General features: G+C 45.2%; 1 protein-coding gene across 1 annotated transcript in view; it reads left to right on the top strand.

The window, feature by feature from the left end:
* The window catches only part of NECAB1 (N-terminal EF-hand calcium binding protein 1), a 55,761-nt gene that overhangs the window by 22,935 nt on the left and 5,627 nt on the right, over positions 1–27,199 (top strand). Inside the window, exons 3-9 of the mRNA XM_054385271.1 lie at positions 9,066–9,091; positions 11,670–11,767; positions 14,816–14,952; positions 17,215–17,327; positions 19,840–19,916; positions 24,489–24,542; positions 26,457–26,569. Coding sequence (XP_054241246.1) covers positions 9,066–9,091; positions 11,670–11,767; positions 14,816–14,952; positions 17,215–17,327; positions 19,840–19,916; positions 24,489–24,542; positions 26,457–26,569 — 618 coding nt within the window. The remainder of the gene's footprint in view (positions 1–9,065; positions 9,092–11,669; positions 11,768–14,815; positions 14,953–17,214; positions 17,328–19,839; positions 19,917–24,488; positions 24,543–26,456; positions 26,570–27,199) is intronic.

Raw genomic sequence — 27,199 nt, 5'->3', positions numbered from 1 at the left:
AGAAATAGCTGGTTGAGTTACATGTGCTGCTGCCTGAATAATTGCACTGGAAGTAAAGCATCAGCAGCACAAGTTTTATTGTACACGGAGAGAGGTGTGCAGGGAAAGTTTGGGTTTTGTGGCTTATGAGGTGAATGCTTTTACAACTTATTTCCCTGATACATCTGCCCCTGCTTAATTATCATTTCAACTCTGACTAGCTCCTTTTTCAGCAGAGCTGTGGTTAGTGGCTTAGCAAAGAGGTTTGAACAGTCACTGCAGATGTAAACCTCCCTTTTTGTCCTCCTCCCTCCCTTCCCCCCACTCATAACTTTCTGGAAATAGTTTTTGTTTAATGGCATCCTTAGGGAAAAGGTGTCAGAAGACAATGAGGAGATTTGGCAAAGTTACAAACTAAGAGAGATGCAGAGGATCTCAAGAGGATTCAAGCTGTAGTATTGCAGGAGAGATAAATGCTTTGTATGAGTCAGTGGGGAATCAGACTTGTTTGTCTTATTTTTCTCACTGGTAAAAGGAAGTCCTCATCTAGGACCATAGTTCTAGCACCCCAGGTAGGAGGGATGCTAGAACTATTGAGCTGGTCCTAGGGCACCAGTTAAAACTATAAAACTAGGCACAAGTCAGAGATTAATTTGGTGAGGACCAAAGGTCCTGGATCACTGTGGTTATGCTAGGCATTTGGGAGAGTCTGTCACGCTGCTTGTACTGCACATGTAAGAATGGGACTTGGCACTATGGAGAGCCCTTCAGTTTGCATGTCTATCTGTCAGCAGGGTGTCTAAGGCTCCCTCACTGTCAATGAAGTCACCAGCACCTAAGAAGTAATTCTGCTCGTATAAGCTTCAGCACTGTTGCCCAGGCATAAGGCATTTAAGATGTTCCCATCTGAGACATCAGCCCAAGGTGGACAGAATGACACAGGAACAGCAGCTGGGACATAGGTGGTAGGAGAAATGCTAGAGCATCTGAAACAACTATGTGTCTATGTTATATGCAATTACTCAGGCTCTTGCTAGTTGAGCTACCGAAAAAACCCCAAGCCAACTGCAGTGAATACAGTATGGCTCTTTGCCTGGCAGGGGAGGTTGGACACTCAGTGCAAATATGCAGGACTCCATCCCAAAGTGAATCCACCCCCCCCCCCCCCTTCCTGCCTAAATCTTCATTGGCAGAGTGCTAGTTCCTCCCTTGGGTCAAAAAAGAAATGCTGAGATCATCAACCCTAATAGCAAAAGGATGCCAATTTGATGTCTGAGAGCAAGAGGTTGGTGAGCATTATCCTTACAGTCCTGGGAACTCATCCAACTTCATTAACTGCAGCCTAGTACCAGGCACTGAAACCGCAATGAAATGCATGTTACACTGGGACCAGGGTGTTTCCCTCAAGGCTTTGGCTGTAAAGACAATTATGACAAATCCTCAGTAGTTTAACAGTAGTCTAAGGACAGTTATTATCTGTGCCTTGGGTGCTTCTCGTTTGTTTCAGTTGGAAAGCATATTTTAGTCTCATGCTATTGATCACTTATCACAGTTCAATACAAGCAGACAGAAAAAAAATAATGAACAGTGAGGAAAAAACCCAGACATTAGATCCAGCATGAGATACAGGCAGGCTCTTAGGTGAACTAAATGTGAATGAGAAGCTGGTTTTGGTTTTGATTTTTTTTTCTGTGAAGGAATTAATAAATGCAAAAATGCAGTAGGAAAACAATACATTGGGATTTGACATTTTTTCCCCCCCACAGTCTTTTTAGATTAGCTAAGGATTTCAGATGCATGCTGCAGCACTGATACCAGAAAGGTGTGGTTGCTACAATTTAAAAGATGTAGTCACAGCTCTTGGATGTAACTCTCAGACTTTTCAAGAAAATAGCTGCAGAAATCAGCTGGGAAATGAAGTGCAGAGAAAAAGGCAAGGTGCTAGTCAGAATGAGCTGATTATAGAATCATAGAATAGAATCATAGAATCAGTCAGGGTTGGAAGGGACCACAAGGATCATCTAGTTCCAAGCCCCCTGCCATGGGCAGGGACACCTCACACTACATCAGGCTGGCCAGAGCCTCATCCAGCCTGGCCTTAAACACCTCCAGGGATGGGGCCTCAACCACCTCCCTGCACAACCAATTCCAGGCTCTCACCACTCTCATGGGGAAGAACTTCTTCCTCACACATTAGTATTTCATGACTGAACAGAACAAATGCACTGCAAATGATTTACACAGTCCTGGTGCTAAGTGATCCTCTGGCCAGACAATCTGCAAATAGAGTTGCTTGGAAATTTTCAATATGAGTGGTTATTTTAAATGGGAAATTCAGTTTTCTGCAGAAATAATGAGAATCACTCACACTGGGAAAATCAAATGGTAGTGAGCAGTTTCAGTTGCATTGACCTAATGGAGCTAACCTAGAATGTCGCAGCCTAGTTCAGTTCTTCAGAGCATTGGCTTCCTAGCAATGGTAGGTGTAGTTTGAGGACCTTCTATATTCTGGCTTGCTCAGAGAACCACAGCAGTTTTGGCATCTCTGTCAACATGTGCACTTCCAAGGAGTTTAATAAACCAAACCCCCACATTTGATTTTGTGTAACAATAAAGAATTTAATTTCAGGTGTTAAAAAAACCCCAACAAACTATTTAAGTCGAAATATCATCTTCTACAGAGTGAAAACTCCTGAAATTTGCTCCTTGTGGCAAAAAGGCCACCGTGATGTTGCCTCTCATCTCCTTGTTTAGGTTGGCGTCACTCAAACTCTGCTAAAAAACTTGTAGCTCTGCAACCCTTGCACAGTTCTCTACAGATTTGTGCATGCACCACAACTTTTGATGGTATTTTTAAGGCTCTTTTAGCAGCAGAGAGTCTGTTAGAGGTGGGGTGAGTAGGGTGGCTGGCCAGCTGGGTAGTCATTGCATCCCTGTGAATCACTGCCTAAGGCAAAGGACTAGGGATTTCTTTTTCAGGTGAGTAGTTAGCCAGGAAAAAGCCCTGTGTTCTCTGCTGTAGCCCTGCCACAGAGCAGTAAGTGACAATTCTGAAGTAAATCACTTGGCCTGGAGCTAAGCATAACCAAGCTAGTCAATTATTTAGTGCAGCAAAATGTGCCACATTAAAGCTGCCGTGACCGCCCTGCTCATGTCAGAGCCCGGAAAGCCAAGCTGGCTGCTGCTTTGGAATGCTCAGAGGCTACACAGCTTTGCTGGCCCTGGGGCTGAAGAGCAAGAGTGTTCTCAAGGCAGCAGGAAATTTGGCTCCCCAGGGACCAGCCCTGGGAGTTCTATTCCTCTTCTGCCCCTTCCTTCTTTCCCTTTTTTGTGTCAAGAGGCCCACACCTGGGCTTGTCCCAACACCACATCCTACTGATGGCAAAAGGCAGTTTTCCCTCCACTGATAAGAAACCTTGGCCAAACCTGGACAAAACAGATCCTTGTTGTTGCAAAGGAGCTGTGAAGCAGAATATCCTTAAAATGGAAGTGCAGACATAAGACTCCCTTGCAGAACACCCTCTGTCACGTTGGAGCTCTTGCTTTGTTTTGCTGACTTGAAGTGGGATGGTGTGTCCTCTTTCATGTGCACAGAGCTTACAGCTTTTTGGCTCAGATTGTCCATGGACGACTATTCAGTTACTCTTTCACAGTCTAAGTAACACTTAACTTCTTTCAGTCACAAATTATATGCTTCTGCTTAACAATAGGAGATAGCAGCCTCAAACTTTCCTCCCTACGTCCAAATTTAGCAGACAGACGTGCAAATGTGACCTAAAAAATAGCTGGTCCAAGTCTCTGAAATAAATCCTTCTCATATCTGAGAATGAGGGGAGATATGAAGAAGAAAGTGCTACCCTTCTGCAGCTGTGACAGTCATGGCAATGTCTTTCCTAAATGAAGTTAGTTCATGGTTTCTCATACGCTATTGAATCCTTTGATAAAAGATCTGCTTTAGATGCCAGATTCCTTACTTTACATGTAACTAATGTGCTGAAAGGATGTCATCACTTCCTCTTGTGGTCCAGGAAAAATGTGCAGGTCTTCTGCTGATACCTCTGCCTTGAGGTGCCTTTCATACCAGAGAATGGTGTGTGCCAGGTCAGTGGAGGGGGCTGTGGATCAGTGGATTCACATCAGTGGACGGGTGGAACAGCTTTAACCTTCCCTCCTCCCTGGCTGGCCCCAGTCCGCAGCTGTCTGTGGTGGGCAGAACAAGAGCGTGACCACAGCTACTCTGCACTCCTACATTTTGGACCATTTTCAGAGGTACCACAAATAGGCACTTTTGCCACAGCTTGTTCAAGTGAACTTGCTTGTGTGTCTGTCACTGAGCATCAGGTATGATCAGCTTTGCAGAGATCAGGACTGCCCAGTGGAATATCTGTAACACTCCTCACGTTATTAGGGAGAGAACATTGTGGACACCAAGTCAGACATGTAAAAAGGCTGCCTTTGGGGGTCCTAGTAGATGGAAGGTTAACCATGAACCAGCGATGTGCTCCTGTGGCCAAGAAGGCCAATGGCATCCTGGAGTGCATTAGAAGGGCTGTGGTCAGTAGGTTGAGAGATGTTCTCCTCCCCCTCTCCCCTGCCCTGCTGAGGCCACATCTGGAATATTGTGTCCAGTTCTGGGCCCCTCAGTTCAAGAAGGACCTCAGGGAACTGCTTGAGAGAGTCCAGTGCAGAGCCACAGGGAGTGGAACATCTTACTTATGAGGAGAGCCTGAGGGAGCTGAGGCTCTGTAGCTTGGAGGAGCCTGAGAGGTGACCTCAGTCCCGTTGATAAAGATGTGCAGGGGGAGTGCCCAGAGGCTGGAGCCAGGCTCTGCTGGGTGATGCCCAATGACAGCACACGGGGCAGTGGTGGAAGCTGAGGCATAGGAAGTTCCATGGAAACAGGAGGAAGAATTTTATCACTGTGAGGGTGATGGAGTCCTGGAATAGGCTGCCCAGGGGGGTTGTGGAGATACTCAAAACCTTCCTGGATGTGTTCCTGTGTGATCTGCCCTAGGTGATCCTGCTCTGGAAGGGATGTTGAGCTGGATGAACTCTGGAGGTCCTTTCCAGCCTCTAACATTTTGTGATTCTGTAATTTAGCAGTCAGAAAGCAAACTGAGAGCAGAAGTTTAACAGATGATCACACAGACATGATGTGAATGCTTGTCGTGTGCTGTGGGTGCTTATCATGAGCAGGTGCTGGCGCCTGGGTGTGAGTCACCCAACAAATAGTGCAAATAGCATGTTCAGTGTTGCCAGATGATAGGGCTTGGCAGAAGCATCCTTGGCATATGTACCCACGGAAATGATGAGCAGGTGCCCCCTCTAAACATGAGTACAGCGTTGCAGAAGCAGCCCTCTGGTGTGCACTCACTCCTGTACTAATTCATGTATTTGAAACTTCTTTAATTGCTTATAGAGCATTCTGCAGGGAGCTCAGAATTGTTTGTACACAGAAAAAGAATTCCCAGGTTTGTTCATGACTGTGTTTGAAGCAGTCTGTCATTAATTCTAAGAGAATGAAACAGTGACACTGAATTATAGTTTCTCAGCCTAGAACTGCATCCTCTTCGAACAGGATGCCAAGAACGATGGAGCTGCTCTCTGTAACAGAGAAGGAAATCCTGTCAGTATGCTAGGCTGAAATCTTTATATCATTTCTACCTTCTGTCACAGCCTTCCTGAAAGCTGCTGCACAGATCACCTTGGACAGTAATTTTCTTGTGGTTCAGGTGCTCAGTTCTAAGTGAAAATGAATTCAGCCCCCAAATTCTTTTCCATTGTGACTCGCAGGCTGTTGTGAGTTGCTTCTGTCAGGAGGACAAACAGCAATGTTCTGGTGACAGCAAGGCTGAAAGCCTTCCAGCCACTCCCTTACTATTTTGCTACCAAGATGCTGAGGGTACTGCAGAAGAACAAGGACCAGAAGGGATTTCAATATGAAATTTGAAAAGAGAGGGTGAATTTGGCTGACTAGCAACGTGAAAGGCTGCTCAAAACAGTTATCAAGATGCACATTGAGAAATGCAGGAATAGTTTTGACAAAGAGAAGGCATTAGGGCAGAGGATATGAAGGGGCAGAACATGTAGAGACAATGACGAAGGAGCAGGCATGATAACAGCAAACTCCTGTCATTGACAGGCTGGAGAGGTGAGCCCATGACAACCTGTTGAGGTTCAACAACACCTGTTGAGGTTCAACAACACCAAATGCAAGGTTCTGCAGCTGGGTCGGGGCAATCCCAGGCACCGATATAGGCTGGGCAGGGACTGGCTAGAAAGCAGCCCTGAAGAAAAGGCCTTGGGGGTACTGGGGGATGAGAAGCTCAACATGAGCCAGCAGTGAGCACTTGCAGCCCAGAAAACCAAGCAGAGCCTGGGCTGTAGCAAGAGAAGTATGGCCAGCAGGGCAGGGAGGGGATTTTCCCCCTCTGCTCCACTCTGGTGAGACCCCACCTGGAGTGCTGTGTCCAGTTCTGGAGCCTCTGTTACAAGAAGGATCTGGAGGTGCTGGAAGGTGTCCAGAGAAGGGCCATGAGGATGATCAGAGGGCTGGAGCTGCTCTGCTATGGAGACAGACTGAGAGAGTTGGGGCTGTTCAGTCTGGAGAAAAGAAGGCTCCCAGAAGACCTTCTTGTGGCCTTCCAGTATCTGAAGGGGGCTCCAAGAAAGCTGGGGAGGGACTTTTTAGGGTGTCAGGGAGTGATAGGACTGGGGGGAATGGAACAAAACTAGAAATGGGTAGATTCAGATTGGATGTGAGGAAGAAGTTCTTCCCCATGAGGGTGGTGAGACACTGGCACAGGTTGCCCAGGGAGGTGGTGGAAGCCTCATCCCTGGAGACTTTTAAGGCCAGGCTGGCTGTGAGCAACCTAACTAGTGTGAGGTGTCCCTGTCCATGGCAGGAGGCTTGGAACTGGATGATCCTTGAGGTCCCTTCCAACCCTGAGAATTCTTTGATTCTATCATTTAACAGCATTCTAGTCAGCCACTGCTTTTTTGACTCAGGCAATTTTTGATCTTTCAGGGTTACAGTTTGCATTCAAGGAGTGACCATCTGGAGTGTTCCAAAAATGCTGAACTGCAGAAGTGGTTGGTCTGACACAGTTGATAGTTGATGCCACAGTGATCTGTGGTGAGCAGCCTTAAGGAGTCACAGACACATTTTCCCAGCACATAGTTTGTTGATCTAAGAGTCAAGTAGTTTCTCAAGCTTCAGCACCAATTCTTATTAACTATCAATTTCATCATGCCAGCCACTAAGGTCGTTGGACAAAGCAGATGCAAGACTCACTTGCAGCCATCCAGCCTGGCCTGCTCAGATGCAGACCTTCAGTTTAAAAAAATGTGGGGGAAATCTCATCTATATCATCAATTAAGAGTGTTCAGAGGTTTTTATAGCCTTGAGTATGCAAGTTTGTGGCAAACCTGGATCCTGCAATTTCTGTCTGTTTCTCTCTCTCATGAAATAAAAGCCATGTATGGAAGTTAGCATTGGTGAAAGTGAGTAGAAGATCACAGGATCACAGGATGTCAGGGATTGGAAGGGACCCAAAGAGCTCATCGAGTCCAACCCCCCTGCCAGAGCAGGACCATACAATCTAGCTCAGGTCACAGAGGAACACATCCAGACAGGCCTTGAAAGTCTCCAGAGAAAGAATTAATGCTGTGTCATCATTAAAAGGTCAATGTAAAAAAATCCCATTAAAAAGATTGTCACAGTGGATTGATCAGAGACTTCAGTATAACTGGAGACATTTATTATAGCATCTGAGGGGCCCTTTATACCTGCCCGAAAATGGGTGATGTAACACAGAAAAGATACAAAGCCCAGAGCTGTACCAATTAGCTCATTTTAACACAATTGGTGTAATACATGGGTAAGGATAACAAATCTTGCAGCTGCAGTAAAATAACAAGCATACGTTCCTTGCCACTTATGTTACAAGGTCAAGACATGAACAGGACAGCTGCCTCTTTCAGACAGATACCAGAAAGGTTTCATCCCACAGTTTCAAACTTACAAGCACAACACTTCTTTGTTGCCTGCCTGATCTCTCAAAGGTAACTTAGAAACTGCTGTTTCCAATGCCCACAAAAGATAAGTGAAAAAAATCCTCAGTGCAATCAGCCGTTCAATGTTCACCCCTCAGCAAGACTCAAAAAAAGGACATTAATGCTTTTAAGTTTCTTTAATAATCAGTTTGTTCTCCTCCTTGGAAGAAAGACAATGTGCTAACTTTCAGAATCGAGCTCTAGATCAAATGCTTTCTCTTTTGACTATTAAAGTCTCAGAAGATATTGCTTAGAAGTTGATCAAGATGAAATCTGTTTGAAGTGAACAGTTTTGGGCTGTATAGAATACTTGATAACATTTTTGCCTGTACAAACTGGGAATATGGCACCACAGCTATACTTTTCACATCACTGATTTTGCTGAAATGAATACTGCTGAAACAGTCTGGTATGGACAGAAAGTCCTAGAAATCGTGTGTGTTGATGGGCTATGTCTGGTTTTATCCTCCTATTGTACTGTGTCTCTGTTGAAGCACTATTGCACAATGGGGATTGCAAACAGGAGAAAGTTACTGGGCTGCCCATTAACTTCCCAAGCTCTGAGCCATGCTGTCCAGCATGACAGCCACAGAAGAGTAAAGGCATAATGGAAAAAAACCCAAACCAAACAATTTCTGGTGTTTAGATGGATTTCTGCCCGCACTGGGACCAAATGTATAAAGCCTGGGGAGCAGTGACTCCGCAGCTTGGTGCACAAAGTGTGGGCAAGGAACTTCAGAGAGGGTTGTTAGTGAGTAGGAAGGTGCCAGTGGGAACACAACTGGGAAGAGAGGCTACAACTGCAGCCAGCTTCAGAAAGGCTGCAACCCCGCTACAGCCTTTGCCTTAGGACAAGCCTCCATGTTGCAGCAGAGCAAAGCCAGCAAGGGGCAGGTGTTCACAGCTCATGCTACAGCCCAGGCAAGGAGGCTTCATATCCCAGTCAGGCTAATCTTTGAATCCTACTATGTACCAATTCATCAGAAAAACTTTCCTAAGCTCACTAACCTTCTAAACTCTTATCTTTCCAGCAATCTCGACACAGAAGAGCTCTGTGGTAAGTTCTTTTTGGGGCAAGAAGATAATCTGTGCTGGCAGCAGCCCTGTGCAAGTGCATATACCATATGATATGATGATGTTAAATTTTTTTTTCCTGTTTAATCTCTGTAGCTCAGACAGAAAATAATTCCCATTGAAGGAACTCCTGGGGAAATGCAGATGGTTTGTAATCTTTTCAGACTCTGTCATCCGTTACATGCAGAAATTACTTTGAAAATATTTTTCCTAATCAATATTTTACATTCTCTGAGCTTTGAGACCTGTTCTGATGTAAAGACAGATAGCTTTTATCCTGTTTTCCTTTCATGTGAATTATGTTTTTTTCTAGTTGATCATGAATGCTTTGACAGTTTTGAAGGAGATTGTAATATTAGTCCCCCCACTGGAGGGAAAATCCTTACTTTCCTCCAACATGAGCCAATGAGACCAGCAGTTGTCAAGTTCTATCATCCTTAATCCTGCTAGGCCTAGAATTTGGCCCAGGTACCCATTTCACTACCCCATCCTGGGCTGTGAAACCCTCTTTGCTCTCCAGCTAATCTTACAGCACCTGCTGTGGGAGTGCTGCTTGCACCAGAAAACAACTCAGAGTAAGTTTCTGCAAGTCCTCCCACAAAATGTCCAAAAAGCAGAAACACTTGTCAAACCCAGCCTGTTTCTGATGGTAGCATGATAAATTTTCCAATGGTCAACAACAAAAGCTGAAAACACTGGCAAGCAGATTGCCAGCTCATTGATTTACCCACAGGATCACTGCACCGATGGCCAGGGACTCACTGAGAGGCTCCTCAGCCTGTGGCTCATAAATATCTGACAAGAAACCCAAACGCAGTGGATTGGGCTGTGACACCTTCTGCTGATTGAGCATCTGGCCAAAATGATGTAAAAGCAGCCAAGGAAGATGGGTGGGTTTGTTCCACGAGGGATTTCTTGCTGTTAGTGTTGTACTGGAGGCTGACAGGTTTGCTCAGCATCTCAGACCCCACCAGCTAACTCAAGCTGGTCAAAGGAGAGGGTCAGCCCAGCACTGGCTCTCTCAACTGCCTGTTTGGATTCAACAGGGGCTGCTTCAGTTTTACACCTCTCATATTCTGCCACTAGGTTCTTGTCTGTGAATCTGGTAGTGAGTTTGCTCCACAGAGGTTTAAGCTCTGTCTGAGTTCTCTCAGTTTTCCCGAGAAATGAAGCTTCACTTCCAGGATACCAATTCACAATGCTTTGTCATTCGAAATCCTTTTGTTCAGCCTCTCAACAAGAGCAGCTGCATCACAGTGTTCCTGAAACCTTATGCTTTCATGCCTGCCCTGAGAAGTTCATGCTGACCTCTTAAAAGCCTCAAAGGATCACTAGTCAGTATTTCTAAAAGCTCCTGGCTGATCTTGTTCTTCTTCTCTGCCATTTAGATGTTGTTTTTCATGCTCTCCCAGGTGATGAGATGTCTAACATAGTCTCTAGCTTTAATTTAAATCCTTCTTTCCTTCCTCCCTCCCTTCCTTCCTCCCTCCGTCCCTTCCTTTCTCCCTTCCTCTCTTTCTCCCTTCCTCTCTTTTTCCTCTCTCCTTCTCTCTCTCTCTCTTTTCCTCTCTCCTTCTCCCTTCCTTTCTTTTTCCTCTCTCCTTCTCTCTCTCTCTCTTTTCCTCTCTCCTTCTCCCTTCCTTTCTTTTTCCTCTCTCCTTCTCTCTCTCCCTTCCTCTCTTCCTCTCTCTCTCTTTTCCTCTCTCCTTCTCTTTCTCTCTCTCTTTCATTCTCTCTCCATCTTTCCTCCTCTCTTTCGTTTTCACACTTTTTCCTTTCTTTGCCTCCCTCTATTGTATTTTGCTGCATCAACCAAATGGGAACTCAGATCATGATATCCCAGGTTTTTCTCATCCTCTGGCTGCAGCCCCTCTGACTGAGTTATGTCCCTTGATTTTCCATCAGCTCTTTCTGTTAAAATGTCCTTTGCTTTGAGCACTACATGAGGACATCCTGCATCTTAACTTATTTCCATGAATTTTGCCACAAGTATTTTGCATGCATCATATTTGTTGAAAACACCATCACAGTAGCTGGGACTAGAAGCTTACTTGGCCAATTCCCAGAGAGAAACAACTTGTCTCAGCTGACCCCAGCTCACAAAAGACCCCCACCTGAGCTTACTGCTCTAAGGGCTTTACCAGAATTGCTCATTTTTATATCAATATATCTGATTAATAACTGGGAAAAGAATAAAATTGACTATTAGACTGAAATCCAGTTTAGAAAGAGAATGTAGATATTTTGAAAACAGGTCTGTTCCAGCTCTCAAACTTTTTTGTTTGGTTGGTTTTTTTGGTCAATTTGGCAACTCATTTACTGAAAGAAAATGTTTTGAAACTGATTTGGCATTTTAAGTAGTCCAGGAATGCTTTTGAGAGGAAATAATGTAGAACTTAAATATAAAATAATCCTTTTCATTGTAACTCTTCTTTGTTTTTTATATTTAAATAGTTAATAGTACCATAACTGATTTCAGACTTGATAAAATTGATATTTAATGAAATCATGATTTTTTTCAGGTTCATTATTAGGTGATGTGGGTTTTCTTCTTCTTTTAGAATATTTTTCCCAGCACTTAGGAGAGTATGAAAATGTTCTTTCTGTCTTGGAAGACTTAAACATGACCATACTGAAGGCAATGGACAAGACAAAGAAAGTAAGTCAAAATGGTGACATTTTCTGTTCATTGCGTATTTTATTTATTTGAACATGTATCCAGTATTTTTTCTGTCAAGATAAAGTTATAATGCAATATTTGAGTTCTTGCACACATACATGCTTGTAGCAAAATCCAGGCTTGGCAAAGTGGTAAAGCTGTAAAACTCAGTCTGCAAAGTTTTACATTTTGGATATAACCAAAATTGCCTTTGTGAATGATCTGAGGAATGTTCTTCACAGTGTCACACTATGAGAGGGTTCCATGTCCCATACCAAATATGGGTATTATCAGCATGTCAACACCAGGAAATAGTTTGAATTGGAAAAAATAATCCAAATTTTTGAAGCAGAAAACATGCCAGTAAAAGATACTAATGACTTCAAGTGTATTAATGACTACCATTAAATAAGGCAGACAAGAGTCATCAGTCTTAAACACCTTGAAGGGGAAAGCAGTGACTTGGTACTGCATTGATGTTATTTGTCCAGTTCCTCAGAGGCAGATAAGCTATCCCCACTCAGCCCTTCCCACACCTAGCAAACCTCTCCTTTCCTTTCCTACCAATTCAGAGTGCCCACACTCAGTAGATAGTTTGCATGGGAGGCAGCTGGGAAGTTGGAGCCTTAGCAAAACTGTTCAGCTTCAGTTTCCAAGGAAACCTCAGAGAAGGAAGATGTGCCAGTCTCCAATGAAAAGCTGAACAGTCAATCAGCATGTCTGAAAAACTGAAACCCCTCTGTTATAAACCCTCCTGATTCTATGTGTAGACTAGAACGAGATAGTAGAAATCTCCTAAAATGTAGAGTTTGTAGTAAAGAGACTTGTGTGCCCTTTTTGGCACATTTAATCCAAGAATACTGCCTCCAGTTCCGGTGTCCCCAGCGTAAGAAGGACACACAGCTGTTGGTGAGAGTCCAGAGGAGGCCACAAGGATGTTCCAAGGGCAGGAATACCTCTGCTACGAGGATAGGCTGAGGGAGCTGAAGTTGTTCAGCCTGGAGAAGAGAAGACTCTGGAATAGGCTGCCCAGAGTGGCTGTGGATGCCTCCTGCCTGAGGCTGTTCAAGGCCAGCCTGGATGAAGCTTTGAGCAGCTGAGTCTAGTTGAGAGGTGTCCCTTCCCCTGGTGGGGAGGTTGGAGTAGGTGATCGCTAAGGTCCCTTCCAGCTGAAGCCATTCTATGATGCTACGATTTGACTCATAGGCAGCTCTATGGTCCCCCCCAGAGTCTTCTCTTCTCCAGGCTGAACAACCTCAGCTCCCTCAGCCTATCCTCGTAGCATAGGTATTCCTGCCCTTGGAACATCCTTGTGGCCTCCTCTGGACTCTCACCAACAGCTGTGTGTCCTTCTTATGCTTGGGGACACCAGAACCTTAGAGATCACCTACTCCAACCTCCCCACCAGGGGCAGGGACACCTCTCAACTAGACTGTGTTTCATCCATGCACAAGGAAGGGAAACACAAATCTGAGGGTTTTTAGAGGGATTTGTAGCATTTGATATTTGATTATTTCTCTCCTTAAGACAGGGAGTCTGCATGAGTTGCTTATACAGGAGTGGTGAGGACAAACTAATCATTGGTGTCAGTCGGGGTTTTTTGTACCTCCCAGGCTGATACTTTCATGATCAAAGTACCAGCTGGGGTAGTTCTGTTTATCTCACTTCTCCACCTTATATACAGGAAGCATTAAGAATTAAAACCTCAACAGAACTTTACAGAAGGCTTGTTTCTATAAGCCTTTTGTTTGCTTGTTTCCTGACACCTTTCAGAACAAAACACAGAAGCATATTTAATTAAAATACATGATCTTAACTTTTTTACTACCCAATAAAAAAAAAACATTTTCAGCAAGCTGCATTTTATTCCATCCTGTTGCTTGCAGTCACACATAAATACAACAGGGAGGAACTTTGCCAACCTGAAGCACAGAAAATAAAATCTGTCACTGAGTAATGATGTGGATAGATAGATAAAAACAGACCAGTTCCCTCCAAGTGCTTGACATCTTGCTTTTATTGAGTTGTGAATACTGAAAATGAGAAATGTAGAGACTAAGTCTCCTTCCTGAAGTTACCAAGCCAGGGAATTGGTGCTGTTTGTCAGGTATTCAGTAAGGACACTTTTGCTCTTTTTTAAGTTTTGGTATTGCCACCTGCTGGTGGCTGGAAACTGCTCAGTGTCCAGGAAATTGGCCAAAGCTCTTTTAACCACCAAAAATGTAATTTTCATATGAAATGAAGCCAGCAATACAGAAGGATTCAGGGGCTTGAACAGGCATCTAGTGATCTTTTAGAAAACTTGGGATGTTCAAGGACGTTTAAGATGTCTGCTAAAGCCTGACAAATAGCACACAGGACCTCCAGGAGACCCAGGGGCAGGATGAGACCCTCTTCTGGGGCAGCAGCTGGAAACCAGGTGGGTCTCTGTAGGGCATCAAACTCCATAACTCTGAAGTCTCTGAAGTTTTTTTCCAGAGGAACTGTCTCATAGAGGGAAACGTGCTGCTGACTTATCCTGATGCCAGAGTGCCTTTTATCAGTCATAACACCCATTTGAAGTTTGCTTTTCTCACCAGTTGAAAGCATTCCCTTATGCTCTGCCTCCTGCCTTCCCTTGTGCCAACATTACAGGGGCATTTTCCAGCCAGGACCATCTCTGTGTGTCCTCTCTGTCACTGGCACCCACACAGTGAATGCTGACAGTAAAAGACCATTCCAGAGGATTTTTAACCCCACAGAAACAGTAGGGGATGGAAGGGACCTCTAGGGACGGTCCAGTCCAACCCCTCTGCTAAAGCAGGTTTGCCTAGAGCAGGTTGGACAGAAATCCATCCAAGCAGATTTTGAAAGTCTCCAGAGAAGGAGTCTGTGTCTATATCTGGAAATTCAGAGCTCTTTTTGCTCAGAAACATGAAAGTAGCTTATGTGATGTATAAACATGAAAACATCCAAGCTGCTTCCTTTCTGAATTAAGTCTGAATCTTCCCTGACATATTTCTAATCTAGTAAGCAAATCCTTACCTTTTTTTTTTTTTTTTTTTTTAGGAGTATCAGGAAGCTTCTAATTTGGAGCAGTTTGTGACTCGCTTTCTTTTGAAGGAAACACTGAACCAGCTTCAGTCCCTCCAGAGTTCCCTGGAGTGTGCCATGGAAACCACAGAGGAGCAGACTCGACAGGAGAGGTGAGCAAACCACCTACCCAGCTGCAGTGAAGGGGGTGAGGAGCTGGATCACCAGGAACCTCCAAGATCATTTTACATTTCAACCAGCAACCTGATGTAGGGAATAACAAGAGAAATAGAGATACAGTTTTTATTCCATATAGGAACTCACTAATAGGAATTGAAATTGAATAGAAGCAGGTTCCAATACAATTTGTGGTGGGTTGCATGTAAGAGGACCATTTTGTTACAGCCTAGGCTCATCTCCTTTGACTTCTTGTTAAATCCATTGACTATTTAATATCAAATGCTGAAACCAGAGCAGTAAAAAGCTCTGAAATTACCAAGACAATTTACTATCTCCTTGTTTGTTTCTTCTGGCTTTGTGATTGGTTTCCATTCCTGGTTGCACAATGATGCCAAGGTTAAGAGGAGGCTCTTGCTTGTTACAGGAGGCTCTTGCTTCTTCTCAGGACACAGTGCCATGGTATTGCTTAGCATCTAACACTATATACTCTCAGTCACCAGGGTAACCTGTATCCATCCAAGGAGATTGATTTGATATCGAATTCCAAGCTGAATTTGATACCATATACCATGACCTCATAGATAAGAGTTTGTAGGATCAAGGATGAAACCTTTTTGGAAAAGGTACTGGCTTTATGGATTTCTTTTCCTCAGTAGGCTCTTGTGAAAGACAAAAGGGAAAGCAAAATACAAGCTGTTGTGTTTCAAGGACAAAGATGACCTTGGCACTGACTTGTTTTAAAATGCATTGGGTTTTCTCATTCTTTCTTTTGGAAATGTCTTTTTTTTTTTCTTTTTTCTTTTTTTTTTTAATGCTGGTTCTAAAACCTCTGAAGTACCTGAACAAGACCCTGTGATTTTGTGCCAGAAGCTTGACTGCAAGAATCAAGCAGGTTTTGAAAAGCTTGGGATGGATTCTGAGTGTGAGCAGTGTATGGACCTCCCCTCCTTCATGCATACAGCTCCAGGTTCTCCACACAACTGATGGGACAGAAAGAAGTGTTGAAGAGTTGATTCAGAGTGGGAGCCTAACTTAGGTTCTCTTACACCCTCTGGAGTAATCACTGACTTCTTCTCTGAATTGCCTTTTAAGACAGTCCCTTTAGAAACAATCTAGAAAGAGCAGCTGAGTAACTCAGACTGCTCACTTTGGGTGATGTGAATACCCCTTTCTTTTGCTGCCAGTGCTCTCATCTGCATGGACATTGTCTAGATTCCTTTCTCCACTTTTATCAGTACAGTTGTTCTGGGGTAGCTTTGGAAAATGAGTTACTTCCTAGTGCAGGTGCCCCAGACCTTATCTAAATTCATCGTCAGTTATATTTAACTTAACTCAGGGGCAAACTGTCCAAATCAAAATCCCATTAAGACATTCCTAAACTAATTTAGGAATGTTCACAGTGGGAAACTGCTATAATTTGGCTTATTGTCAAGTGATTTTATGCTGCAGAAATACCATCCTAAAACATCTTCATATAGTGTGAATTTTTGGTGAGCCTTCATTCTGTGCTTCAGGAGACTAGAGAGCTTTCCAAAGCAATGGCCTGGGAATTATCTGTTTAGGCTGCTGTCTAATATTCTTTGCAACCACTCAACCAACTAAGTGCTCAAATTTAACTGTAGTCCTGGTCCTTCATTGCTCTCCAGCTGGATGGTGAGGAAGAGCCCTATAGACAGTCTTCAGTCCCCACACAAACTCTCAGGCTCCTGTGACTCCATCATCACAGTACCAATGGAATTTCTGTATCTGCTCTGTTTCCATACTGCTCCCAGAAACCTATCTGTCCTCCATCCAACACTAGCCAATTCCTTCCTTATTAACAGATCCATGTTGCTGTTTATCTTGTCAGTCTTTAAGCTGAAGGGCTCATTGTTGAGAGTCCATATCTCACACCTTGAGCTGTTCTTGTGGTCCCAGTTCCTCTGCAGAGATGCTATGAAACTCCTGTGAATGAAAACCTGGTGCAAATAAATCCTTAGGCCAGGGCAGAACCACACCATGGACACACAGTGACCTTGAGAGTTTTCTCTCTAAAAGACAGGCTTATGCCATCTCTTTTTAACTTCCCTAATGACTGCCAACCCAAACACAATTGATTATTAATGGTGGAAACCTGGCAAATACTTCAGTGGTCTCAACAGGGGTTTCTCATTTGATCCTTCAAAAGGGAACAAGCAAGCACTTGTTGTGAGAATAGAGAGAGCAGAGCACTCCTGTGTGTTTCACCTCATGAAATTTTCTGTGTTTCTGTGCAGACAAGGCCCAACAAAACCAGAAGTCCTCTCACTGGAGTGGCCAAGGAAACGCTCAGCTCGAAGGCTTCAGAGGAACAACAGCCTGTTGCCAACTAGCCCTCAGTTTAGCACAGGTATGGTACTCAGGGTGTAAAGGCATTTCAAACACATGGATATACTCAGACACACAGGAAAACACACACCTGGCTTCCTCTCAAAAGCTGACCTTAGACATGCTGACTAACTCAGGTACTACAGCCAGCATGGATTCAGGAGGGGCAGGTCCTGCCTGACCAACCTGATCTGCTTTTACGATCAGGTTACTGTCTGGTGAATGCAGGGCAGGCTGTGGATGAGGTCTGACTGGACTTCAGCAAAGCCTTTGGCACTGTCTGCCACAAGAAGCTCCTGGCAAAGCTGGCAGCTCGTGCTTTGGACAGATTCACTCTGAAATGGGTCAAGATATGGCTGGAGGGCCAGGCCCAGAGAGTGGTGGTGAATGGTGCCACTGCCAGCTGGCAGCCAGGCACCAGTGGTGTCCCCCAGGGATCAGTGCTGGGCCCCATCCTGTTCAATATCTTTATTGATGATGTAGATGAAGGAATTGAGTCCATCATCAGTACGTTTGCAGATGACACCAAGTTAGGAGCAGGAGTGGATCTGTTGGAGGGTAGGGGAGCCCTGCAGAGGGACCTGGGCAGGCTCAATGGGTGGGCAGAGTCTGGGGACAGAGTGGCTGGAGAGCAGCCAGGCAGAGAGGGACCTGGGGGTGCTGGTTGATAGTAGCTGAACATGAGCCAGCAGTGTGCCCAGGTGGCCAGGAGAGCCAATGGCATCCTGGCCTGGATCAGGAATAGTGTAGCCAGCAGGACAAGGGAAGTTATTCTGCCCTGTACTTAGCACTGGTCAGGCCACACCTTGAGTGCTGTGTCCAGTTCTGAGCTCCTCAATTCAAGAGAGATGTTGAGGTACTGGAACGTGTCCAGAGAAGGGCAACAAAGCTGGGGAGGGGCCTGGAACACAAACCCTATGAGGAGAGGCTGAGGGAGCTGGGGGTGTTTAGCCTGGAGAAGAGGAGGCTCAGGGCAGACCTCATTGCTGTCTACAGCTACCTGAAGGGAGGTTGTAGCCAGGTGGGGGTTGGTCTCTTCTCCCAGGCAACCAGCACCAGAACAAGAGGACACAGTCTCAAGCTGTGCCAGGGGATGTCTAGGCTGGGTGTTAGGAGGAAGTTCTTCGCAGAGAGGGTGATTGTCCATTGGAATGTGCTGCCCGGGCAGGTGGTGGAGTCACCATCCCTGGAGGTGTTCAAGAGAAGCCTGGATGAGGCACTTAGTGCCATGGTCTAGGTGATTGCTTAGGGCTGGGTGATAGGTTGGACTGGATGATCTTGGAGGTCTCTTCCAACCTGCTTGATTCTATGATTTACTGACAGAAAGCAGTCTTCAGTTTGATATAGAGGTACTAGCTCAAGCTGTAAGGAAATTAAATGTGTGCCCAGATAAAGCTTTAACATACACACACAGACACAGACGGACAGGCGCAGACACACACGCGCAGACACACACGCGCAGACACACGCGCACACACACACGCGCAGACACACACGCGCAGACACACACACACAGACATACGCACAGACACGCACAGACACGCAGACAGACACGCAGACACTCACGCGCAGACACTCACGCGCAGGCACACACACAGACACGCGCGCAGACACACGCGCACAGACGCGCACACACACGCGGACACACACACGTGCAGACACACACGCACAGACACATGCAGACACACACACGCGCAGACACACACACGCGCAGACACACGCACAGACACACACACGCGGACACACACACGCGGACACACACACGCGCACACACAGACACGCGCACACACAGACACGCACAGACACGCACACACAGACACGCACAGACACACACAGAGACAGACAGACACACACAGAGATACACTATTTTGAAGAAATCCATATCTTACTGCAGCAGTCCCAAGCCAGCATGGAATGATACCAGCACTGTAGTTTTTTGTCAGGGCATTACTTTTTATACTTTGTTAACATTTGGTTTTATAAAAAAGGTAATTTATTTGTGGGAAGAATAAAAAGCCAATTCTATCATACTGTATATAATTTAAGCATTACTTATATACAGTATACTAAGCATTACTTATATACAGATACAAAGACACACACACAGATACACAGACACACACACAGACAGACACACACAGAGACACACAGACACAGACATACACACACAGACATACACACACACACACAAAATGCTTCTGCGTTCTGAGTAGAAGCTGCTCAGGTCATGAGCTGGTCCCATCTGCAGGGGAGAGCAAATCCTTTCTTCGAGTACCAGCATGACTTCAAAAGCACTGGCATTAATCTAGAATGTAGTTCCCATTCTGTATTGGATTTCAATTGTACCTTAAAAAGAGAGAACATAATTCATACAGTCAAAATCATGCTGTCCTTTAGCTACACCTAAATGAACATGAGAATCAAAAGTAATTGGCAAGCTGGGCTAATGTTTTTTATGAAATAAAATCCGTGTACATGCTGTGTCCCAGCGTTTGGTAACATTTATAAATGTTCGTTATTTCTGCTTTCCAAAGGCTGGATTGAGGAAAACAGCCAGTGGATGACCCAGATAAACAGACTCCAAAAGCTGATTGACAGGCTGGAAAAGAAGGTGTGTGTTTCTTTTCACCTGCTTGTTCTCTCACTTTCAGCAAAGCAATCCTTCAATCATGAATGTTTTCAAGTCCTGGTCGCAGTCTTTCCAACCCATGATAAGTGACACTTCGACACCACCCAAGAGACCCTACACTCATTTCAGCCTGGAGAAGGTTCTGGGGAGACCTAATAGCAACCTTCCAGTACCTGAAGGGAGCCTGCAAGAAGGATGGAGAGAGACTGTTTGCAGGGGCCTGCAGTGACAGGATGAGGGACAATGGTGTGAAATGAGAGCAGAGCAGATTGAGATTGGATGTGAGGAACAAGTTCTGCACCACAAGGGTGGTGGAACACTGCAACAGGTTGTCCAGGGAGGTGGTTGAGGCCCCATCCCTGGAGATACTCAAGCTCCGGCTCGGTAGGGCTCTGGGCAACCTGATCTAGTGGAGGATGTCCCTGCTGACCACAGAGGGGGTTGGACTGGATGACCTTTGAGGCCCCTTCTAACCCAGACCATTCTGTGATTCTATGACTAAATGCCAACATTTTCCTTCCACCTTATTCTTTTGCATGTCATGAGATCATGAAAAGCCTGAGTGAGGTACCTAGTGCCATGGTCTAGTTGATTGGATAGGGCTGAGTGATAGGTTGGACTGGATGATCTTGGAGGTCTCTTCCAACCTGGTTGATTTTATGATTCTATGACATGTTTTTTCCACACTCCCTTTTCCCATCACTACAGATCCAGCTATTCATAAGGATCTCCAAAGTCACATCACTCTGTGGCTGGAGGATGTTAACTCTATTTAGTTATGCTTGTTTTGGGGAACATGGGACATGCCTCTCTTTTCAGGATCTGATTTCCTTCTCTTTCTCCCCAATCTTTCCCACTAAACCTTGACAAAAAGTTTAGTTTCCTCTTTCCCATCAGAGAATACTAATTCATAAAGGTTAAAAAACTTTCCCAATAAGTACAATTCAACCCAAAGCTGATGTGAGTCCCAGCATTCCACTGGGAGCTGACTGCACCAGTCCCCAGAACCCACCTGCAGCTCCCACACCAAAGCAGAGCCCTCCCGGATTCTGACAAATGACTCATCTGAGCCAACAAGATTAAGGCTTCTCAGGCCTTGTAAAAACCTGACTAACATCTCCCTGTACAGAAAAATCTATGCCTTTTTTATCTTTTCAGCCAGATTGATTGCTAGCCTAAGTTTTAAAAAGTGGTTTATGCCTCTATGTAATGAGTATTTTTCTCTTCTTTTCTGGGGTAGAATGATGAGCAGAGGAAAAAAGTCAGGTTATAAATTCCTGAGTTGTTCTCTGCATAAAGTGTCCCTGCAGAAGCACAGACAATTTCAGAGAGGTGCCTCCTTGGGGGTGCTCAAGGCCAGGCTGGATGAGGCCTTGAGCAGCTGAGTCTAGTTGTGAGGCATCCCTGCCCATGGTGGAGAGGTTGGAGGAGATGATCTCTGAGTTCCCTTCCAACCTGAGCCATTCTGTGACTCAGCAAGACAAGCTGAGGTGATGGTGACTAAGCAAGACAAGCACCCTTTGACATTGCTCCCTCCCAAATGAACAAACTGCCTCTCATTACACTTCCTCTTTGGTCCCAGAGTTCTGTCAGCTTTTCACCCTGCTCCTCGTGGTCTGCCCAGCCCATGAAGCCTCTGGCCAGGGTGTACTCTCTCTCCTCACACAGAGATCATTTCTGCATGAGCAAAGAAATTACACAGCAGTTGCCACATTAATGACAGTTTAGTAGCAACTTGATTTTTTCTGAATAGATATAAATTGGACTTTGAAATGTCAAAATCCATCACGATATGCATCTTGCTTTTAGTTCAGCTTTACTCCCAGCTCTGCTTTGTAAACAGCAGCTTGCTGCCTTGTTCCAGCTGCCTCTCAACACAGACTGATGCCAAAAGGAGTTTAAGGAAGCTTAACATGTAAGATAATGTTACTGCAAGAAGAAAGCTGGCACACAGCAGAAGCGGAGTGCAAAGGCTGCAGAACACAGCCAGGCTTTCTCTTGTAAATAAACTCACTACAAGGATGTTACGAAATGAGCAGATCTGCTACAGAGAAATACCAGGGAACATTAGTCTGGAAAGGAGCTCAGTGTCACAGGCAAACAGGGCACAGACCTTGCATAATTATCTCCTTACCAACACAAGGCTTGATCAGCAATTAGATAACCCTCACTTTGCAAGCAGACAGCCTATAGCCACCTTTGCATCTGCCTGGCTTTGTATCTTAGGGCCAGGTGTAACTGTATCAGCTGATGAGGCTCCTCCTTTTGCCTTTGCCCTGAGACTGATTAGACAGGCTCACACAATCCTGCTAAAGGGCAATTATCAGAAGCTACCATTTCTCAGCTGAGGTGAGGACGGACTGCAGAGGCATTTTAATGCCCCAAGTCTGAGCTGCAACAGTTTTACCTTGCAGGCTGCATGGTATCTGTCTGGCAGGAGCTCTGCTCTCCATGCTGGGCTGCTTCACTCACATGCTCAACCTCAAGCCAGCTCATGCACAGATACCCTTTCAGCAGCCATGAGGACTCTGCCCTGCATGCTTGCTCTGATGTCACAGCAGGCTGGCTTGCAGACTTACCCCTGCCCTGTGTATTCAAGCCCTGCCTGATGACGTAACTGAAGAACTGCGATGGATTGTTCGTAACTTCTTCAGTGGGCCAGCAAGTTACCCATCTGTGGTTCCTACCAGGAAACTCCCTGGTGGAGGGCTGATTTAGTGTTGGCTGTCTTGTCTGCTGTCTTCTGTCAAAGGTGAATTTAACCATGAATCAGCCTTATAAATCATCTTACACCCCCCCCACACACCCCAAGTTGTAAATTTATATATACTAGAAAAAATAGAATTCTTCTCTTGCTACCTTAAGAGAAAATTTGCAGTACAACTTGAATCATTCCTTCTCTTCTATGTTGTCTTAGAAAAACATTGCACTGAAACTCTAGAAGAGCCCCAGGAATAATACACATGTTCCTTCAGGGCTTTGATCTGAAGTGCTTGTGTTGACAAATGAGCTCTTGAAGCTGGGTGGTCTTCCCTCCACACACACACTTCAGGCCCTTCTATGCACCTTCTGCAGGAGAGGTGCAGCTGCACAGCAGTTGCTGTGTGATTGCCACCTAGTTCTGCCTTGCTCTGCCACCTGCTGCTGGTGAAGGTCTCCTCTCCATTTGAATTCTACCTGCATCCCCCTTGTTGGCTTTTCAGTAAGTGCTGGCAAAACGCCTGCTACCTGCAGTTAATTAATCCACATGTAGCTGGAAGCAGGTGAAAATTTATCTGCTACCCGAGAACTGCAGGCAGTAAGAAGCAAAGCTCCACTGACAAAGGCCATTTTGCTCCAGCTGCTGTTGCCAAGAGATCTGCTTGCTTTCAGGCAGAGAGATATTTTTCAGAATGTCCATATGGCACTGGGTTAGGAGGTTCTGCATGTGCCTAGCATGCAAACAATAACTTTGTGTGCAGCACTAGATGCTGTCTGCATGAATCACTGATTCATGAAGTGCACATCCAGTTTGTGTGCCAAGGCAGCATATTGCTGCCTCTGCTTGCTGCTGCCCAGCCTGTCCTCAGCAAGTGCAAGTGCAAGCAGTTCAGAATCCTGACTTGCAGCATCACACACATCTTTTGCAATGCTACAAAACAACTCGTTCCAATCACAACCCCCCTGTAAAACTTCTTCAGTGTGAAGTTTTATGATGGCATCATAGCAGTTGATATAGCTAATTTCAAATGACCACTCAGCTCATCTCCAGAGCCCATGTGACAGTGTGAGAAGCTGCCTGTCTGCTTTTCTCAGTGAAGTCCAACACATGGATTCCTCAGTTCAGGAAGGACCTCAGGGAACTGCTTGAGAGAGTCCAGTGCAGAGCCACAAAGATGATGGAGTGGAACATCTTCCTTATGAGGAGAGCCTGAGGGAGCTGAGGCTCTGTAGCTTGGAGAGGAGGAGCCTGAGAGGTGACCTCATTGCTGTTGATAAAGATGTGCAGGGGGAGTGCCCAGAGGCTGGAACCAGGCTCTGCTGGGTGATGCCCAATGACACCACAAGGGGCAGTGGTGGAAGTTGAGGCATAGGAAGTTCCATGGAAACAGGAGGAAGAATTTTATCACTGTGAGGGTGATGGAGTCCTGGAATAGGCTGCCCAGGGGGTTGTGGAGTCTCCCTCTCTGGAGATACTCAAAACCTGCCTGGATGTGTTCCTATGCGACCTGCCCTGGGTGATCCTGCTCTGGCAGGGGGGTTGGACTGGATGAGCTTTCAAGGTCCCTTCCAGCCCCTAACATTCTGTGATTCTGTGATTTGTTACAAATGAGAAATCTCTGCACTATAAATAAAACCTTAGAGAACAGCCTGGGTTGGATTTAACCACTGCAGCATGCAGGACTCTGCAAACAAAGCTTGTGTTTGCCTTACAGCTAGCAAGGAAGGGATTTAATAACAGCTTCTGGAGATAAAGCAGAATCTGACTATTGCAATGGTTTGTTGGCAAGGTAAGAGCAGAATACAGTTGGAAATTTACATTTTTATTTCTATTTTCTTTCAACTGCCTCGAAGGACCTAAAGCTTGAGCCATTTGAAGAGGAAGTTTTGGAAGGAAATGCAAGACCTGTAAGTGTTTTCCAACATAACAATCATGATGTTTGATCTGGAGTGCCAGGCACTGAGACAACAACCTCACCTGATCTCTTGTGTCAAAAAATAACATTGAAAAAATCACCATCCTCCCTTTGTTCCGGTGATAAAAATCCATTTTACTCAGCAGAATACATTGTGCAAGAGGCAACAACCCAAAAGTTAGAATATGTGGGCAAAATTTTATATTAATTTTTGTGCTGTTTTCAAAGATAGACTGAGCCAAAACCTTGGAGGTCCCTTCCACCCCAAACCATTCTATGGTTCTGTGAAAAGTCATTAACAAGACTTACCCAGTTTGGCAGCAGCATTTATGAGGTGGTAGCTCCTCTGCTCTCCATCACTTCATGCTCTATGCAAGCTTTAAATCCTAGCTGTTCAGCCTCCCTCCCTCCCAGAACTGCTACAGGAAACCTTCTCAGGAAGGGTGGGAGAACATCTAGTGCTGAGCAACATTTCAACTTACAAAACCAAAACCATGATCAGAAATAAACTTGAGTCCCAGGATTGTCCCCAGTTGTTCAAATACACTAGGACTCAAACCAGAGGAGAGTAGATTTAGATTGGTTGTTAGGAACAATTTCTTTATCACGAGGGTAGTGGAACACTGTACAGGTTGCTCAGGCAGGCAGTTGAGTCCCCATCCCTGGAGATATTCAAGGTGAGGCTTGACAGGGCTCTGGGCAGCCTGATCTAGTGGAGGATGTCCCTGCTGACTGCAGAGGGGCTTGGACTAGATGGCCTTTGGAGGTCACTTGCAACCCAGACCATTCAGTGATTCTGTGATTCCTAAATTCAGAGCTTTGAACCTAACAAAATGCAAATCAAATACACACACAAAACCCCCCCAAAACAGATGATCTATCAAATTCCTTATTTCATCACAGGAATTGCATTAGATGTTATTGGTTTTTAGAAATAAGATTGTAAAATAATTTTATTTCAGAAAAAGAAGGGCCTGGACCTCTTGGAGTGGGTCCAGAGGAGGTCCACAAAAATGATCTGAGGGCTGGAACCCCTCAGGTTGAGAGCGAGGTTGAGGTTGTTTAGCCTGGAGAGGAGAAGCCTCCAGGGAGACCTTATTGCGGCTGTTCAGTACTTAAAGGAGGCTTGTAAGAAAGTTGGGGATAAACGTTTTAGCAAGGCCTGTTGCAACAGGACAAGGGTTGATGGTTTGACAGCTAAAGAGGCAAGATTTAGATTAGATGTAAGGAAGAAATTTTTTATGATGAAGGTGGTGGAACACTGAACCAGGTTGTCATGCAATGTCCCATCCCTGGAGATATTCAAGATCAGGTTGGATGGGGCTCTGAGCAACCTGATCTAGTTGAAGATATCCCTGCAAGTGGGTTGCATTAGGTGACCTTTAAAGGCCCCTCCCAACCTAAAGCATCCTATTATTCTATGAGTATTGCTGGCCAGGCTGCTCATCACAGGTGTGGGTCAGAGCTCTAGAAGGCAAAGGCCCAGGAAAGCATTCCTCAGTGAAAGCAAAGCTGCATCTGGGGCAAATTGAGGGAATGTGCTCTTGCCTCAAACCTCACCCCTGCTCCTATACAGATCCGTCCAAGGAGAGATGCTGACACAATACTGAACATTTCAAAGATCATCTGCTTTGCACTCTTCCCAAAGGATTCTCTGATCCAGGCTCCAGACAACTCCCTCTAAGGTGGACACTCATCCTGGGGGCTTCCATCCCGTGCCTCAGCCTGCCCGGACATAAAAGCCAGGGCACACTTCTACTTCTCCACTCCAGGGCACTCCAAACTTTGGTGGCTTTTCTTTGATGGATTATGGGTTTTACTGTTTTCTGATGGACTGTTCTGAGTTTAAAGTACAAACAAAGGAGAAGTTGCTGTGGCAGTAAATGTTGCCCTGTTTTTGTACCAGCACATACTGATTGTTCAGCGGCAAATGGCTGTGACAGGAGAAGCGATGGAAAGATTCCGGGTTGCCCTCAAGCACTACGTGGAATCGGCTGCTACTCAGGGTGGCTGCTTGCAGTAAGTACAGAGCTGTTGTCCCTGGGCTGAAGGAGGCAATGCAGTCTAATTTCTTGAATCACATTTAAGTGGGGATGGATTAATTGTGAAGAGAGAACCTGGAGCATCTTCGTACCCAGCTGGTTATGCAGGTGTAAGGCAGAGCTCTTCAAAGAGAACAAAAACCAGAAAGAGATGTCACAGGCTGCATTGCAGACTTAAGTACAGCACAAAATGACAGCACAGCTGTCTCAGAGGTACTAACCAGATGTTGGGGCTTCTCAGCTCTTCAAGTCATCTGTTCATGACTGCTGGAAGCTCCCAGGCTGACACTCTTTATTGGAAAACTCATTTGCCAGCCTGCCTTTGTGCTCACCTGGCAGGTGAACCACTTATCCACTCGTCTGCCAGTTCTCTGCTTGGGAGATGTCAGAATTTCCCCCTCAGGCTGTCATTTTAAAATTGCCATTCATAGTAAGGAATGGGGGAAAATGAAAAAGCAGGCATTCCCAATGAAACACCTATTTCTGCTTTACTACTCATAGCTTTAAATGAAACATTAGACCTGGGCTAAGAATGCATTTTAGTGACTCACCACTGCCCTGAATTTCTTAATTGAACCTACTACTGTACACACTACAGACCATAATG

Source organism: Indicator indicator, chromosome 12 (genome assembly GCF_027791375.1).
Source record: "Indicator indicator isolate 239-I01 chromosome 12, UM_Iind_1.1, whole genome shotgun sequence".
NCBI classification, from domain to species: Eukaryota; Metazoa; Chordata; class Aves; order Piciformes; family Indicatoridae; genus Indicator; species Indicator indicator.
Note: the sequence above shows the minus strand (reverse complement) of the source record. Positions and strands in the feature narration are given on the sequence as shown.